The sequence below is a fragment of the Ciconia boyciana genome, chromosome 1, assembly GCF_034638445.1.
Source record: "Ciconia boyciana chromosome 1, ASM3463844v1, whole genome shotgun sequence".
NCBI classification, from domain to species: Eukaryota; Metazoa; Chordata; class Aves; order Ciconiiformes; family Ciconiidae; genus Ciconia; species Ciconia boyciana.
This window is the reverse complement of record NC_132934.1, coordinates 7,244,381-7,262,197: the sequence shown is the minus strand read 5'-3', so window position 1 is coordinate 7,262,197 and position 17,817 is coordinate 7,244,381. Positions and strand designations below refer to the sequence as shown.

At 38.9% G+C, this 17,817-nt stretch overlaps 1 protein-coding gene across 4 annotated transcripts in view; it reads left to right on the top strand.

Annotated features, from left to right (window-relative positions):
* Positions 1 to 17,817, top strand: part of USP6NL (USP6 N-terminal like) — a 125,970-nt gene that overhangs the window by 70,829 nt on the left and 37,324 nt on the right. For all 4 annotated transcript variants that reach the window (XM_072857668.1, XM_072857677.1, XM_072857682.1 and 1 more), the window contains 2 exons: positions 4,962 to 5,001; positions 10,877 to 10,957. In XM_072857668.1, coding sequence (XP_072713769.1) covers positions 4,962 to 5,001; positions 10,877 to 10,957 — 121 coding nt within the window. The remainder of the gene's footprint in view (positions 1 to 4,961; positions 5,002 to 10,876; positions 10,958 to 17,817) is intronic.

Below are 17,817 nucleotides of genomic sequence, written 5' to 3'. Positions count from 1 at the left end.
CCCACATTGTATTTGTTATGCAGCACCAAATACGATTTCAAAATACTTTTCAGTTAAAATGTGCATGCAGTGCATTCAGTTAAAATGTGCATGCATGCAGGTGAAGCTATTGCGCTTAATAGTGCATTGAGGAGAGCATGCGAAAATAATTGAGAAATAGTTGGAGAAACTATTTTGCATAGGGACTGCACCACAGGTTCTGTGAGGCTTCAAGTTTTTTCATAGTCATATTATGGTGAGTTCAGTAATACAGGATATTGAATTTAATTGACTTTTTTTAAAAAAATAAATGATGAGTTGCACATATCACAGTTATTCCTCCAACATGTTTCAGGATGAAGAACCCCAAAGTTCTTCAGAGTGCACTGGCTAATTCTCTCCGGGGTAGGAAAGACTACAGCAAGTAGAGGGGGTTTTTAAGCAAGTGGTGTGTTTTGAAATAGAAGTTATGAGAAATGAAAATATAGCTTACAAAGCAATTTTGAACATAACAGCTCTTTGGGCAAGTAAGCTTTGTGGTAAAGATTTTTAGTGTATTATGGTCAATTTTTCCCACTTTTTTTCCCAATGAAAAATTGAGTGTCAGGGTTTATACAACTTGGAACTGTGAAGAATTACATTGACAGGAATTTACATTTCTGGGGTTATCAACATATCAAGACTGCTGATTATTGCACTGAACATCTTCCATCCTCAACTGAAGCTGCAAATAACAGAGGAACCTTTACATTTCTTAAATTTTATTTAAGCCAAACTAGAAGCAGGAAAATGCTGTGATTTGAGCCAGCAGGGAACATATTTGGGATTTAAATACAAATGTAGGAAAAGAATACATCTGATGAGTGAATGATATGAGAAAGTCTTTCCTTGTGTTTATATTGAACAAATATATCAAAGTGCTGTTTAAAGAAGACTGATTTAAACAGCAGCAGTGGGTAGGTGACTGTAAGCTTGTTAGTCTGACACTTTTCAGTTTATTTAAACTACCACTGTTACTTGAGGAGGCTAAGTACAACACATAGCTTAATGGTCAAAACCTTAGATCTGTGTGTTTAATGTCTGAAGTGTCAGATATTTATGCATTTAAGATTATTTCTTTTAAGTTATCTTGAAAAATTCATGAAAACCTGTGTTTAGGCATAGGGGTGGATTTAAAGATGTAAAATCCATTCATCACTTATAATCTAGTAAAAAAAAAAAAAGGCATTTTCAATCAAGTCCTTGTTCTTCAAAATGAAATCCTGTTTCTTTGAACTTATAGGCCTTGTAATCCTCACCAGAAGGTGATAATAGTCCAGATTGAAAGGTAGGAAGAAGACTTTGGGCCGGTGCTGCAGATCACCACCAGTGAGGACCACGGGTAGAGGTCCTGACTTCCAGTCAAACCTTGGAGTCTAGTACTTCCTTCCAGTGAAATGTGTTTGAGGAGCTTTCTAGTAGGAAACCCAGCACACCTTCATGTGGACCCTCCTCCTTGGTGGAGTTAGGATTTGGTCCCAGCATTTTGCAGTTCCCAAACCTGTAGACAACATCTTCAGACCTTTCGTTTAATGCTGCGACATCAGAGCTGCTTGGCGGTGACAACCAGAGCCCTTGAGCTGCTATTAGGTTGCAATGTGGGCTGCCCAGCCTGTGGGAGCTGGAGTCTTTATGCCTGGGGCAAAGGCACATACCAGATGGATGTAGTGATTCTTGATTCCTGTCTGATTAAACGGGTGGATTTACCTAGTTTGGATCTTTCTTTGTTGTGGACAATAGAGTGTTAAGATTTCGTTTCTGCTAAATGAGACCTTATTTACATAAGTTCAGTTAAAAGCTGTGTCTGTGACTCCTCTTTTGGATATCAAGTATTGTATGGTTCCAAGCTAATTACGTTCATCAGTCCTGTTCTTCTCTGTATCCCCTAAATGAATATTACTTGAGCTGTTAAAGGAAAGCAGTTATTTTAGGGCAGGATGTGGCTATATTATGTTAATATTGTTTACTATTTCACATTATTACTTGGTGAAGTACATAGATAAAAACCATCGAAAAATACAAGTTTAAATAGGCTGGGGATGGTGGGAGAAGATTCAACATTAAAAGAAATAATGAAGGTATAACAAAATTAGATTGGCTAGGCTGGGGAAGGAAGGGGAAGATTCATCATTATAAAGGAAAAAAAAAAGAAAGTACAATAAAATTACATTGATTAATAGACATTAATTGATTTTGTGTGTGATCCCACCTAATCCTTTTTAGGAAAAAAAAAAATAAATCTATAAGGTGTTTCTGCATAGAAAGCACATAAACTAAATTGAAATGTATTTGTTTAAAATATCGTTAGGGGGTTGAGAGAGTTTGTTTGCCCACTATGCCCTTCCCTCAGTCCTTGCAGGATAGATTTGAATATTATGTATGTGAGTACATGGGCGTAGTTAGTGCAGTCTAGTTAATTGAGAGGAAGATCTCCAGGAACTCCTGCATTCCAGTCCAGTGAGTTACTGAGCAGCCCGGAGCAATTCGCTCAGCTTCTGTGCTGTTTTCCTGGTGCTCAGCTACCAGCAGCATCTTGGGGAATAAAAACATGGGGCTGGCTTAATGTGCTCCTGTGGAATTTCAGTGCTTAAAATGTATAGGTGTGTGGTATTAATACATAGCTGTGCAGCTAAAGAAATAATGAGGAACGTGGTCATAAATTTGCTGCTGGATTAATTTAGTGAGGGAGTATGGTGTCTACTTCACAGGACAAAAGAGCCTTCTTTCACTGCTCAGTAGATCCAGCTATGCCTTTCGTTTGTACATCGATGGGAACTTGCAAAATGAGCAAAGAACAATTTCTTAATAAATCGTTGCGATTCATCCTTACTTGCTGAGAAAATGAGATTTGATTCATCTTTTGTGTGATTAGCTTCCATGCCAGATTAACAAATGTGAAGATAAGCTGTCAGGTGGTACCAGTTGAGCAGGGGAGTAGCTGTGTCTGGTGCGAGTCCATGGGGATGCGGAGCCATCAGATGGGTGTCTTGCATGCTGCTGGCGGCACTGGGAGAAGAAGTAGTCTCTTGTGTGTGCAGCCAGCTGCTGGTGTGATCTTGCAGGGCCACGGAGAATGCGGCTGCTGTGCGCTCCTCTTGCTGTGTGAGACCGATGCTTCTGGTGGAGGTAGACCAGTGCCTGCAACTGAGGAGGTCATTCAGAAATTTGGTGTGGGGAGAGAAGAAGGGGTTGCTAAAGAATTGAAAAATTTAAGTGATGTTTGAAAGGCTTAGCAATCTTTGTGCTTAAAACCAAATGGAACAATGAAAGACCCCAAGCAGATTATCAAATTCAATTTTTTTCTTCCCCTTTGCTTTTTTTTTTTTACTTCTGTTCAAATAAGCTTAGTTTTGAGGTGACATTTGGCATACAAAGGGCTTACTTTTGGTTTGTTAGTTTAGTTATATGGGAATGTGCGCAATACTGTGATTTCATAGTGTTTACAACCTCAGATAGCACTGAATATAGGCTATTTCTAGTGTGTTAGACAGATGTTCCTCAGGGTTTTTTTGGGTTTTGATATTATTCAAGAAAACTTTCGGATACTTGGAAAGTGTTTCTAAATGAACGGATTATGCTTTTTGCAATGCTGTTCAAAAGAAACACTGTTTTGGCTTTTAAATTAATTTCTAGACTGTTTAGTGGAAGCTTTGACTTGTGTGTGTGGTCTCTGAAAAGGTGTTGATTGGAGCAAGCTTTTCCATTAGATGAAGTAATTTGAATGTATTTCTTTAATATGACTTCTGAATCTGAAACTGCATCTTTTAAATGAAATAAATGAGATCAAATATAGTTTAAGCATTTTGCATCAGACTGTTCTTACATTGACTGCAGCAGCAACTACTTTTGTAGCCTTCCCCAGTGTTTTTTTTTCCCTTGCACAGATTTGATACAGGTCTAAAATACTGGGTTTTAATGTCCTCGCTATAGAAAGCTGTAATGATGTGGGTAGGAATTTTTTCATAATATCAAGACTCAGTAGGAATTTTTTTTTTTCCACAGGATTTCACATGGTGCCTGCTTTTCAGTCCCTTTTAAACAGGGTTTTGTTAGGTGTGTTATTTATCTGATCTGTAGAGCAGAAAAAGGGAGCCTTGCTACTTACAGATGAGCTAGTGTGTTTTCAGAAGCTGCAAATGATGCAGGCAAAGGAAGGCAGGCTCATTTGGCATCAAAGTGGTCCAGTTACTTTTGATAAGAAAAACATGAGTTTCTTTGATAAGAAGAACAGAAGTTAGAGCTCTCAGAAAGAAACTAAAATAATATAAAGTCTGAAAATGTATCTGTTCAAAAGCTGCTTTTCAAGCTTTCAATTCATAACCTGCCTTATTAGAGTTAGGCTAAGAAGTGGAAGGACTGTATTTTTTAATATTAATTAGATACCTAGTAATAAAACTGATTTTTGTTGTTTTTTTTCCTACCACCTCCTCCCTGTTACTCAGAGTGAGTTTTGTAGAGTTTTGAGAAAATGGAAGTTAACTCTCCTAAGTCAAGCAAAGTCTCGGTGCCTTTCACAGGGTACAGTAGTGAAGGAGGAAAGCCTTTTATAGGGGTATTTCAGCTAACAGTAGAATGGTCTAATAAACAAAACAAAAAATTTACTTAGGTTTCAGTTCAGTAGTATAGCACAGGGTGCTTTTACTAAAGAAAAAATAAACTTTCTGATAAGTCCTTGTCTTTTGAAGCTATGCAACTACTTAACGTTTAGAAGGTTTAAGATTGAAACAATTCTAGTTCTGTACTTAATATTGTGAGTTTTACTGTGTTTAAAAAATAAATTCCAAGGGTTCCTGTGTGTCATTGTCTTAGCTCTCTAAAGTTCAGAATTCTTGTTTACTTGTTACTACGTATTGCTACTGTAAATGATTACTTGTAAGAACCTATACAGAAATGATTTTGTGCCAATTAACCAAGAGTAATATGAACTTTGTCTTTGTTTTCAGTCCAGAGGAGCTTCCTGTCCATGATGCAGCGATAGAAAAGGTAAGTCTAGTGTATTCCATTTTTTTGACCAGGAAGGAAACATTTACAGATTTACAACTTTTTTAATATAAGTCATTGTGAAATGAGGAGATGGTGCATTTTAGTGATTTACATTCCCAAAGAAACATGTTCTAAGTCCCATAAAGACTGGGGTCCTTGAGGCCATGTTAACTCACCCACAGATCCCTTGGGGCCCACGCAATCTTACATTTACTAGTTGCAATGAGATGTGAGTTTTCCTCACCTATTATATGACCTGGTAAAGGAAACAAAGCTACTTAAGAGATCACACCCAGCTCTGTCCTGAAAGAGCGAGAGCTATTGTCTCCATCATGAGCTGTCATCAGCTGTGCTGGGTGGATGGATTGTCCAAGTGAGGTGGTGGCTTTGATGCAGAGGTGTATGTTGCCATCCCTTGAGGAGTGTAGCGTGCTTTTCTAGTTTGGTAAATGGTGACAAATATCCTGGCTGCCACTGAAAAGTGTGATGACCTCCCTTGTAATGTTCAGTTGATGAGCCAGGTGTATTTTGGACATGCAAGACCTGTCAGCAGCTGGTGCAGGCCCTAGTCCAAAAATCCTTCTGCTGCTGGAGGGTACTGGAGGAGAAGTTTGGGAACTGATGTTCTGGGAACATGGAAAGCTTTTATTAAAATCGTCGGAAACTGAGTTTCTACTTGTCTGGGCCTAGATACCATTGGTATTTCCCCTTGGTCTGTCAGGCCTGTTGTTATCTCCAAGACCAGATCAGATCCTTATTGTTTGTCCATATTGATCTTCTGTGTTATCAGAAAACTCAAAATAAAATACTTAAAGCTGTAAGTTTAAAGTTAGCCCTCTTGGCTGCACAAATCAGTAGAGTGTATGGAAAAGGGACGGAATGATTTGTTCTAAGGCAGCTCAGTTCCCTGAGTGTTAAGAGCAGCAGTGTTTCTAAAAATGAATTATTTTGAGCTTCAGTATTGGGCTAGTAAGAAGAACTTCTCGTAAAAGAAGGGAACTTGTGAACCCCTTTTGTTTTGCATTGGTTCACGTGTGTTTTCTGCATATGCAGCCTGAAATAGTTGCATTTTCCTGCCATGTTCCATTACATTTAATAACATAGTGAGTGTATATATAATTTCGTTTCCATCAGAAGGACACATCAGGGTGGTGAGTCTATGAGCATAAATATTAGACCGCTTGCAATTATTGTGGTGTATGTGTTTTGAAGCTCTGAGTCACTGTGGCTTTGTAGTTAGCCTTAAATTATTGGGGAAAAATAGTGTCTCAGTTCTCTGTCCCATATTGTATTCACGCTGTCTCAGACAAAATGTCAGCATAGAAACTGTATTTATTGAGTCAATGTTAAATTGCGTATCTAGTGTCTTTTTATAATTATACAGTAATGCTCCTGTATTAGGCTCCTGGTTATACTCCTGATGATATCCTGACCTCTGCTGGTTTGAGGTTTATCTGTGTTCTGTCAGCGATGCTTGAATCTACAATTTTCAAGATACCATTCCTAGGATAATTAATGTCATGTTAATGTAGGCTAGCACTTAAAGCTTTCTGTGCAGTATCTTTTAAAGTCACTTACTTGGCAGAACTATTCATGCTTTCCTTTTGCCTTACTTGTGAATTTTAAAAAATAATCCTAAGTCATGTTTTCATTCAGTTGGCAACTTATGTAAAGGGTTGTGTATCCTTGTGAATTTTGAATCTCTCTTCTTCATATACATTCTAGTGTAAAGCTTAAGCTGGGTTTTCTGTGCGTATATTTATGTTTGTGTGTATTTACGTGTGTAATACTTTCGGAACAGGCATTATTACTGTGAATGCAGAGTAATTTTGATGCTTCATTACCTTGCTGGGCATTTGGTGGCTTAAATGCATCAATCTATTGTCCTACATTATGAACTACTTAACCTTCAGATGAATCATACAGCACATCTGAGATAAAACTAAGGGAGGAAAGATCATCTAGAGGAGAAAAGTGGTGGACAGAGAACTGGCCTCAGGAAATCTGGAGTCTGTGTCTAACTCTGTTTTTGAAGTGCTATGAAATGTTTTGTAAGTCATTTTCGGTTTGTTTGGTTTTGTCTTTTGGTTTACTTGATTATAAATTATCCAGGGAATTGTTCAGTCAGTTTGGTTTTGTCTGAGGCTTCTGCTAAAGCATTACTTTAAGCCTCATCTCTAGCACACTTGCTCTCGCCAGGAAGGTAGGTTGCTGCACAAAAGACGGATACTTGCCACCTTAACTTCATGCTTTTTTTCTTTCAGTAGTGTATTATTTACTGACACAAGAATAAGAAACCTTCTCTGCTTCAGTTAGGGATTCTGTTATTCCCAATGGCAAAAATGCTTCAAAGTGTAAAATGTACTCAGAAGACAGATAAATTGATTTTTTTTTTTTTTGGTGACAACTACATGGAACTTGCCTGAAAGAGCAGCAGCATCATCCGTCTACTCTGCAATGAGCTGCGTCAGATCTATCCATGTTTTCAGTGTTGTACCTGTTAGACATGAAAGTGAACATAATTCGCTTTTTTTCACAGGAAAAAAAAGTTAAAAGTTTTCAACAACTGAACACAGAAATAATTGCTATTTTGACTACAGTAGCATCACTTGAGAACTGGGATAAATTGACACAGAAGACATAAAAGCTTGAACAAACATACAATTGAAGTGAGCTTCTGGCTCAAAAGACCAAAAATCTTGAAAGTAGATCAAACATACAAACAAAAAGACTGTGGGAGTAGATAGGTTTTTATTTTTCTTACCAATTATCTGAACAACCTGTTGAGGGCAGAGACCTTTCCTGACTTGATAGCAATGTTAGTCCTGCAATCTAAACTATGCCTAGAGAACATCTGCTTCAGAGGTGTTAAAATGCTTATTTCTTAAAGGGGTTGCAAGTGTAGAGGAGAATCAGAAGCAATGTCATGAAACCTATGAAACTTGGGAAGCAGTAGTTTTTCTACAGTTCCCCTCTAACCTAACTCCTAAGAAAGTGTTTTAAATAATTAAAAATAATAATAAGAAAAAAGCAAGTGGTTGAGGTATTACAAAATACAGCATGGAACTTGAACAAGAATGTGGGCAGTTGATTGCAACATGAATAGTTGAATAAGTTAAGGTTGAGAGAGTAGAGGCACTTCTCTCCCCATAACTTTCTTACACTTATGTCAGGCTTACGTCAGTTGGATTAAAATAAAAATAACTTAAAAAACCAAAACCAACTCATTTCCAGGTCACTTCATGGACTTGAATCATGGTTGGGGTGGACCTAAATAGTCATGAAGTCGTAATTCTGCAAGTGCAAGGCTTTGGGCTCCTGGATTAAAGAAGTGTTTTGCCTATTTTGTTGCATTGATAGCCAAGAAAGAATGCATGAATTCTGATAAGTAAAAGCTAGAAGTAAAATTAGAATTCTATTGAGACAATAAGTAATAATTTTCTTTTCTATTTTTCCCCAACATTTCAGATGCAGTTAATGAAAGTATTAATAAGTTTTCAGTATCCTGCAGAGCTTTGAAATTAAACTCTTACACTGTTACCGGTTTGCATCACTAACCATATGAAACCTATCTTTATTAAGCCCTGGATTTGAAGTTGGAGGTAGACGGGCTGTCCTTTACAAAAAACCTAAATATTTGTTTATATTCATCTTTGAAGAGAAAGCAATAGCCACACACATATGTTTTTCTGCTTTAGCTTTTCCAGTGTTGATCCTCAGCTCCAAAGCATTATGAAAGAGTTGAAATAGTGTGGTTAAAAAAATTTTTAAAAATACAGTTAATAGTTAATGTTGTAGTATAATCAGAGACACCTTGCCTATTTTACAGCATGTAAAACGGGGATGTAAAAATACAGACTAAAAATGTTCTTATCATTGGAGCCAACAAAATACAGATTTTTGGCTGTGAAGAGCCACAGTGCCTTGCAACTCCAGGAACTAAAATAGCTAATTCCAAGTTCTTGTTTGGTTCCCAAATTCAAGAAGTTGATGGCAACTGTAGCAAGGTTTTCATAGGCAGAATGGCAATCTTTAGTAGGGTTGTCCTGCGCTTTTAAAGCTGTATATAATATAAGTAATGCGTGCAATTCACATTTATTATGTTACATGTTATACTACTTGACATAACTCTTTATTTTGAGAAGATAGGCTTTGTTTTATTTTGAATTCTCATTTTATCACCTAGTTACTGAAATATTATTGCCAGTAATATAATTGAAGCAAGTAGATCTTACCTTCAGAAGAAATCCTTGATGTTAAGATATAGGGCCATTTAGGTAAAAATGTACCGAGCCAAGGGTGAGAATTATAGCAAGGCTTTCAATATCCAGAATTAGAACTTATTCCCACTTCTGCTACTGCACTGTTGCTCTTGCATGCACTTGTTTTTGTTCGTGTACTTTTTGCCTTTCTAACTTTCATAAAATCATAGAATGGTTTGGGTTGGAAGGGACCTTAAGTTCCAACCCCCCTGCCATGGGCAGGGACACCTTCCACTAGACCAAGTTGCTCAAAGCCCCATCCAGCCTGGCCTTGAACACTTCCAGTGCCTCACCACCCTCATAGTGAAGAATTTCTTCCTTATATCTAATCTAAATCTACCCTCTTTCAGTTTAAAGCCATTACCCCTTGTCCTATCATTACAGGCCCTTGTAAAAAGTCCCTCTCCAGCTTTCTTGTAGGCCCCCTTTAAGTACTGGAAGGCTGCTATAAGGTCTCCCTGCAGCCTTCTCTTCTCCATGCTGAACAAGCCCAACTCTCTCAGCCTGTCTTCATAGGAGAGGTGTTCCATCCCTCTGATCATCTTTGTGACCCTCCTCTGGACTTGCTCCAGCAGGTCCATGTTCTCCTTATGTTGGGGGCCCCAGAGCTGGAGGCAGTGCTCCAGGTGGGGTCTCAACAAGAGCGGAGTAGAGGGGCAGAATCACCTCCCTCAACCTGCTGGTCATGCTTCTTTTGATACAGCCCAGGATATGGTTGGCTTTCTGGGCTGCAAGTGCACCTTGCCGGTTCATGTTGAGCTTCTTATCAACCAATGCCCCCAAGTCCTTCTCCTCAGGGCTGCTCTCAGTCCATTCTCTGCCCAGCCTGCACTTGTGCTTGGGATTGCCCCGCCCTATGTGCAGGACCTTGCACTTGGCCTTCTTGAACTTCATGAGGTTCACACAGACCCGCCTCTCAGGCCTGTCAAGGTCCCTCTGGATGGCATCCCTTCCCTCCAGTGTGCTGACCACACCACACAGCTTGGTGTCATCTGCAAACTTGCTGAGGGCGCACTCAATCCCACTGCCCATGTCGCTGACCAAGATGTTAAACAGCACTGGTTAAACAGGGCAATACCGACCCCTGAGGAGCTCCACTCGTCACTGGTCTCCACTTAGGCATCGAGCCATTGACCGCGACTCTTTGAGTGCCTTTTAAGAAGGGATGGCTTGTGTCATCAGTGGAAAACAGTACCTAATTGTGATTAGGGTGAGTCTGGGTAAAGATCATAATTTCAGAGTCAACTAACTTTTAAAAAGCTTGCAGCAGAAATTATTTGCTGGAAAATTTACTGAGTATAAAAACAAATTGAAGTTTTTTGTACTTGCCAAAAATGTGTAGAGAAGAAAGTTTTATAAATCTTGTACTTAAGCTCCTCTTATAAAATACAATTCTTTACATAGTGCTGAAAATAAGGGTTTCTGCTCATTTTTTGGTTGGCTGTTTTTTTGGATATTTTAAGTGAACTGGTGTTACACTTTGCTGTTCTTAGGTGACTGGATAAAAAGTTGATGATGCTGTGTTAAACATTTTCTCAATATTTCTAGAAATGCATAAATAATTTTAAATTATTAATCTTGGAAAGATTAAAAAAATTCTAATTTCTTTTCAGCAAAAGCACCTTGAAATTGAAAGAACTACAAAATGGCTTAAGATGCTGAAAAGCTGGGAAAAATACAAGAATAGTGAAAAGGTAAAGTTATGCATGCTTTTTTTCATTAGCTATTACTTCTCAATGAATATATAACCTTAAATTAGATTGTCTGTGTTTATGAGATCTGAAAAAAAAACCCAACCAACCCCACACTGAAAGAAAAAGGCTTTTTATTCTTCCAAAATTCAATAGTACATAACCCAATAATAATAATCATCCAGCAAAACTGGTGGTCAAATACAAGGAATTCCTAAGGGCAATATTGTGTAGCCTCTCTAACATATTCACAGTAATAATTGTGTGCTGTACTGCATTGCGCTTGCACTGTGGGATTGGAACTAGGATCACACAGCATACTGTGTTCATGTCTGCAAAATAATCTGTGGAGCAGACGAAGCATCAGACTGGCTTATCTTCTCTTGCAGGGAGCTAGAAGTTGTACTTGATTTATGCTTTGAGAATGCAGAGGAGGAAAAAGAAAAATCTTTATAAACTTGAAAAGAGGGGACACCTTTAAATGGGTATAGCTGAATTCTTCAGGAATCATAAATCCCCTTTTAAGGGTTATGAATTTTAACTTCACTTTTTTTTATTCCTTTGTGTACTGGATCTTGTACTGATTAATATTTAGAGTTACTCTTTTGAGTTACTGGTGGTGTCTTACTAAGATATTATTAATTTATTATTAATCTTCTCTTCTATGGTTCTCCCCCCCCCCCGCCTTTTTTACAGCCCAGGTTTACTGAAGGGCCTAGGATAGCTTACAGTCATGGGCTTAGAGTTATGGATCCCAAGACACCTGGTTGCTTTGTTAAAAGGAGAGTTGCACTAAGTTAGAAGGTAAAAAGTATAGGAAGCCATTCAGTGCCCTGTGCCCCTTGGGTTAAGTCTGTTTTTTCTGTGAATAATATGCAATGCAGCATTTGTAATCTTCAAGAGAAGTGAATTTTTTTTGATAATACGAATGGGATCTACTTTTTTAAATAGAATAGTTTATACCTTGGTAGGCTTTTTTATTTTGGAATCAATATGGAAGAACTCAAATATGCTGGCAGCTACTTAACAGTGTCCAGCAGTGCTACAATGTTTCTTGACTTAAAAGTAAAATTATTTTCTATGTGAAGCTGCAGGTGAATTTTTAGGAAGTGCCCATTAATAATCTTTAAATTGCTTTTGGGATTTTTAGTTACAAAATTATTTTTATCTGACTCAGACAACAAATAATGGTCTGGGGGTAATGCAGAAAGTAGGTTATGTTAGGTAGGCCATTAAGTGCTTTTACTTGCTGTAAAAGCTAAGTAGGGATTTTCATGTGAATAGTTTATTTGCTGGAATTGTAGTCTTGGTCAGTTTAAAATTATGGAAGAATTTCAGCTGGGAAAAAAACTTGCTGGAGAGTCTATATTCCCAACATTGTGTTCTGGGGAAGTTTTCATAACCGTTCTTGTGGCTGTTTGGTGGGTAATGCACAGAATATAAAGGTGCCAAATTCAAATTCCCTCTTTTCCTCAATAGGGCTTAAAACTTGCATTTTCTGTTGGGGATTCTGTTGGTACTTTCTGATGCTGCTGATCCGCGTGTACTTTGAGGACTAGAGGGCCACCCTTACGCATCCCTGGTTACTGGCCTGCAGCGTTAGCTTATTCCCGTACTAGCCTTTTGTTTTAGTAAGTTATTCTGTGCAAAGTGAAAAACTTTAAAGGGAGGGATTGAGACCAGAATACTTCTTAGCCTGATGAGCAGGGCATTGAGATACTACAATTCAAGTAGAGGGAGAAATTTACTCAGCGTGTCCCCTACTGATCATTTCTGCTTACTATCTTTGGTTTTGAGACTAGTAGCTATGTCTTGCACTTGGCTTTTGTTAAAAACACCAGAGCCAGTGGTTGATGTTTTTCTGGGTATAACTAAGAAGCTAGCAAATTAATTTTCTTAAAATATGAAGTGAATGCATGAAAAAGTAATAATTTGTTTCCCAGGTTTTTCTTATAATCCTACTTTCTGTCCTGTCATCTCCTCTGGAAGGAGAAGCTAGAGGTCATAACACTTGTGGCTTGCTTTCTTTACTGTGGCAATTGGGCAATTTGAAGATCAAGTATGTTCCCAAGTCAAAGGGATGATCAAAAAAACCTGTGTAACAGCCACTTTGTTTGCAAAGTGAATGTTAAATATGACCTCTCAGGTAACACAATAGGTACGTGTTGTCTAAGCAGCAGTGGTCTTCCTCTTCAGCCAGCGTTGACGTCAGTCCACGATACACTGACTGAACTGAATAATCCTCTATTCACCAAGCATGCAGAAGGTATAGCAGATCAACTGAGCAGAAAGAGTTTCAGTTCATGTAACAAATTATAGGCTGAACTATAAATAGTGGCAGGAATAATTCAATATGTTCATAAAGGGGCTGAACTTTGCTTGAGGCTAGGAAAATTTTTCACTGATTGTTGAACTCTGGTGGAGCACATGAGACTTTAAAAACAAGAGCATTTTCCTTATTCTTTCTCGCATCTTATGTGGTAAGTGAACCAGAACATACAGAATAAAGAATCAGCTGCCGCCACCTCCTCCTGAGCATGCAGTGGGAAGTCGGACATTATTTGTCACTGCTTTTTATGGAAAGCCTGGTGGTGTTCTCAGGGTTGTACAAAACTCACAAAACCAGTTTTTATCTGAAGGTGTGTTGGAAGAATGCACCAGCTTTCCATGCTCACTTTCTCGAAGCACGGAAGCAATAGTTGCAAGAACAATTCCTGACTCTTGCTTACTGTCTTCACTTGACTTGGATAAAGTGGTTAACACTAGAGGAACAAATTGCTAGAGAAAATGAACAGCCTGTATCTTAAAATACTCACTTCACCTGACATTCCCATGGTTTCTGTGCAGTCAGACGGCTCCTGAAATCAGCATTGTTTAGAAACAGCACTGAAGGGAACATTGCAGCAACAACAACAGTAATAATGTTGTAGGGTTATAGATTATAATTGTAGTGACGGCTTGGTTTTGGAAAATGGCATACTTGAGAGATGCTTGTGTTCTTAAAAAAAGAGCAAGGGAGAGTCAGAGAAGGTGATGGTCCCAGAGATAGAGCAGGTATGTACAAAGTACAGGACTTCAGACAGCCCGTTTGTAATGAGCCTCCATAATATACAGCTGAGAGAGTTTTAGTTTGAAGAAATCTGTTCATACTGTACACATACTGTAAATGACTACCTTATCCAAAACTGTCATATGCATAATTGCAAAATACAGTTTTCACTTAATACTCTTGCAGAGCTGCCTATAGGCTGCTTCCTTATTTTTTTCTGTCGTAACTTCACAAGGAGAATTAATGAGAAAACATTAACACACTGTGTGTGTGCGTGTGCGAGATGCTTCAGTTTACATCTTCCCCTGATCTTTATTAAAGAAGAATATCTCGAGAGAGAGATGGGGGCTCTGGGAACTTCACACTGTTTTTCCATTAGAACTTCTGTGCTTAAATCTAATTAAAAAAAAAGGGGGGTGGGGAGGGAGAATGGAGGGCAGCCATGTGTGATCATGAGGAACTGCAAAGAGGTGAAAGAGTTGTCACACTGAGACCAGAAATGTGCCAGTCTCTACCATATTTGAGTAATGATTTAGAGGTAATGAAGGATGACATAATAAAAAAGAACCCATGTACAACTCCAACAGTGTGTAAAAAATCCTTGATTCCTGTATGATTATTTAGGCATCTTTTCAGTGGAGTCATCATGATTCTTAGAGACACCAGTCTCTGAAGTGTGTAACTGCCCTTGTGTCTTTGCATGATTGATATTTGTCAAAACAAAGCTTTCATCTCCCCATCAGTCATTTCTTATGCAGGAAGTGTCATAGAGCAGCAAAGTTTGTGTTTCAGTGTGGTCTTCCTCTAACTTACGCTTTTATTTCCTATTTGTATTCTACTGCTTAGTAATCCAGGGTACAATCAAGCACCACGGATAGTAAATCCTTCCTGGCTTAGTATGATCATAACTTTCAGGAAAGATTAAATAAAACTGTTATATGTATATTCCCATTTGAGTACTTCCACCAAAGTATTTCTGTCTTTCACTGTCTACCTTCATCTATCTGTGATTGAAGTTGCCTAAATTGAGGGGGAAAGGAAGAAGAGAAACAATCAGAGTAGCTGACAATTTCCAGCTGTTCTGGCATTCACACAGAATATAATAATCGAGTCTCCACTTAGTTTGGAGTCTGAACACAGAGCCTTAATGAAGAACTCTCTTTGCATTCGTGAGATCCTTTGAATGAGATTGAGCAACTCTTGTATTTGCACTTTTTCTTCCCTTTATGCAACCCACAGAAGTTGAAGAACCTCTAAAGGCAGCAGCCTTTATAAATATACTTTCTTTTCATTATAAATATACTTCCTTGTGAGACTTCGGATTTTAATTCTTATGCTTCTCATCACTGATTCTTTTTGAGGTGGCAGAGTCCCTCTGCTGCTTGTGCAGCTCTTCCTGACATAACTGAGAAAGTTTTATTTTCAAGAAAACCAGTTTTATATCCTGCAGCAGCAAGAATGCTAGTTCCCACTCTTCAGACTAGTGCTGTGTGATAGTGGCCTTGTTTCTTGTCCAGGAACTAGTTGGGTTTATGAGCTGGAGAGATTGGGGCAGGAGAGGGAAGGGGAGGTTGTATGTTTTCCAGGTTTTTTGTATGGAGGCCACATTGAATGTTGAATGTTATGGACTTCATTATTTGAGATGATAGCTAATTTGGAATATTCCAAATTTGAGAGGTGGTTTTCTTCTTGCTTTGTAAGCTTTTTAATTCATTCTATATATTCTCATTTCACAATGGGAAGGTCCAGTGTACAGGTTCAATTTTTGCACAAGAAGCTCCTTTTGCATTCCCAGGTGGTAGTGCCTCATCTAGTGTCTGCTTGTCCCATCTGCTTCAGGATCAACAATATTAGTAATAATTGTAAGAGTTTATGGCAACTATCCTTGGCTGAATATCACCTTAGATGTGATACAGAACTTGAACCTGTATTTTTATTTAAGTTGCATTTATATCATTATATCTACCGAGGATGACTGACTTTTTTCTATGTCCTATGCTGATGGAAACATCCCAGATTCCATAACACCATTCTTTGAATGTTGCATATTTTCATACAATGATTATCTGAACTCTGAGTTTATATACTTGTATTTTGTTTTGAGCTATTGTCTTAAGAAAGCCTTAATTTTAAAGAATTTGTTGAAGATTGACACATTATTTCATCTCCCCAGAAGCAGAAGAAAAAGTAACTTGCTGAATTTTCTACTTCTTATTATTAATTCAGAGAGAACAGAGAAGTAGATTAGGGTTCTGCAAGTATATAGACCCAATCCGGTGTTTCTCAACATATTTTCAACCTTATATTTTACATAAGGAAATAAAAGACAGCAGAGGGCAGTAGTATGGTACTTATGGTAAAGATATTCAGTTAGCTAATAATCAGTTTGCTCATTTTTATTTTCTTTAACTGTTTGTTGACTGAATGATTATTAGACATTAGTTTTGCGGTGAAGTATGTGTGGGTTCCCCCCATCCCTCCCTGAGATGCAGTGCAGCCGTGTCATTTTCACAAAACTGCAGAATCACACAGGATCACAGAATGGTTGAGGTTGAAAGGGATCTCTGGAGGTCATCTGGTCCAACCCCCTGCTCAAGCAGGGCCACACGGAACTGGTTGCCCAGGACCATGTCCAGACAGCTTGTGAGTATCTCCAAGGATGGAGACTCCACAGCCTCCCTGGGTAACCTGTGCCAGTCACCCTCGGTCACCCTCACAGTGACAAAGTGTTTTCTGATGTTCAGAGGGAACCTCCTGTGTTTCAGTTTGTGCCCATTGCCACTGGTCCTGTCACTGGGCACCACTGAAAAGAGCCTGGCTCCATCCTCTTTGCACCTTCCCTTCAGGTATTTATATACATAGATATGATCCCCTTGAGCCTTCTCTTCTCCAGGCTGAACAGTCCCAGTTCTCTCAGACTTTCCTCACAGCAGAGATGGTCAAGCCCCTTCATCTTTGTAGCCCTTTGGACTCTCTTCAATATGTCCATGTCTCTCTTGTACTGAGGAGCCTGGAACTGGACACAGTACTCCAGGTGTGGCCTTACCACTGATGAACAGAGAGGAAGGATCACCTCCCCCAACCTGCTGGCAATACTTTATCTAATGCAGCCCAGGATGCCATTCGCCGCCTTTGCTGCAAGGGTAGGTTTGCTGGCTCCTGTTCAACGTGGTGTCCACCAGGACCCCCAAGTCCTTTTCTGCCAAGCTGCTTTCCATCTGGGTGGCCCCAGCACGTACTGGTGCATGGGGTTGTTCCTCCCCAGGTGCAGGACTTTGCAGCTCTCCTTGTTGAACTCCATGACATTCCCGTCAGCCCATTTCTCCAGCCTGTCAAGGTCCCTCTGGGTGGCAGCACGACCCTCTGGTGTATCAGCCACTCCTCTCAGTTTTCCATTGTATATAAAATTATTCACGCTTGTTTCCACATTATCATTTGTGTAATGGAGCCTGTACCATGAAAGGTTCTGTTCTTGAGTTACATTTCTCTCTCATATACTGAGCAGACAGCGAAAGCCTTTAGTCTCGTGTTCTGCTAAGCTGTAGGCAGGATCCTGTAACGACTTGGGATGACTGAGAGCTTTTTTCTCTGCCTAAATAAATAAATAGTTGGAACAGCAGAGTCAGCTGGATGCAGATCTAAAATGGCTTGCAAGAAGCTCCGAATGTTATTTGGGTTTATTCTGTCAGGTAGTGCAATAATTCTGATCTTAGCTACTGAAAATTTTTGCTTTCCTTCTGGTTTTTTTGGCATAACTGTAGTGGGCTGATGAAACTGCTGGTCTCTCTGTCCTTTCCACTCTTTTTAAAGTTAT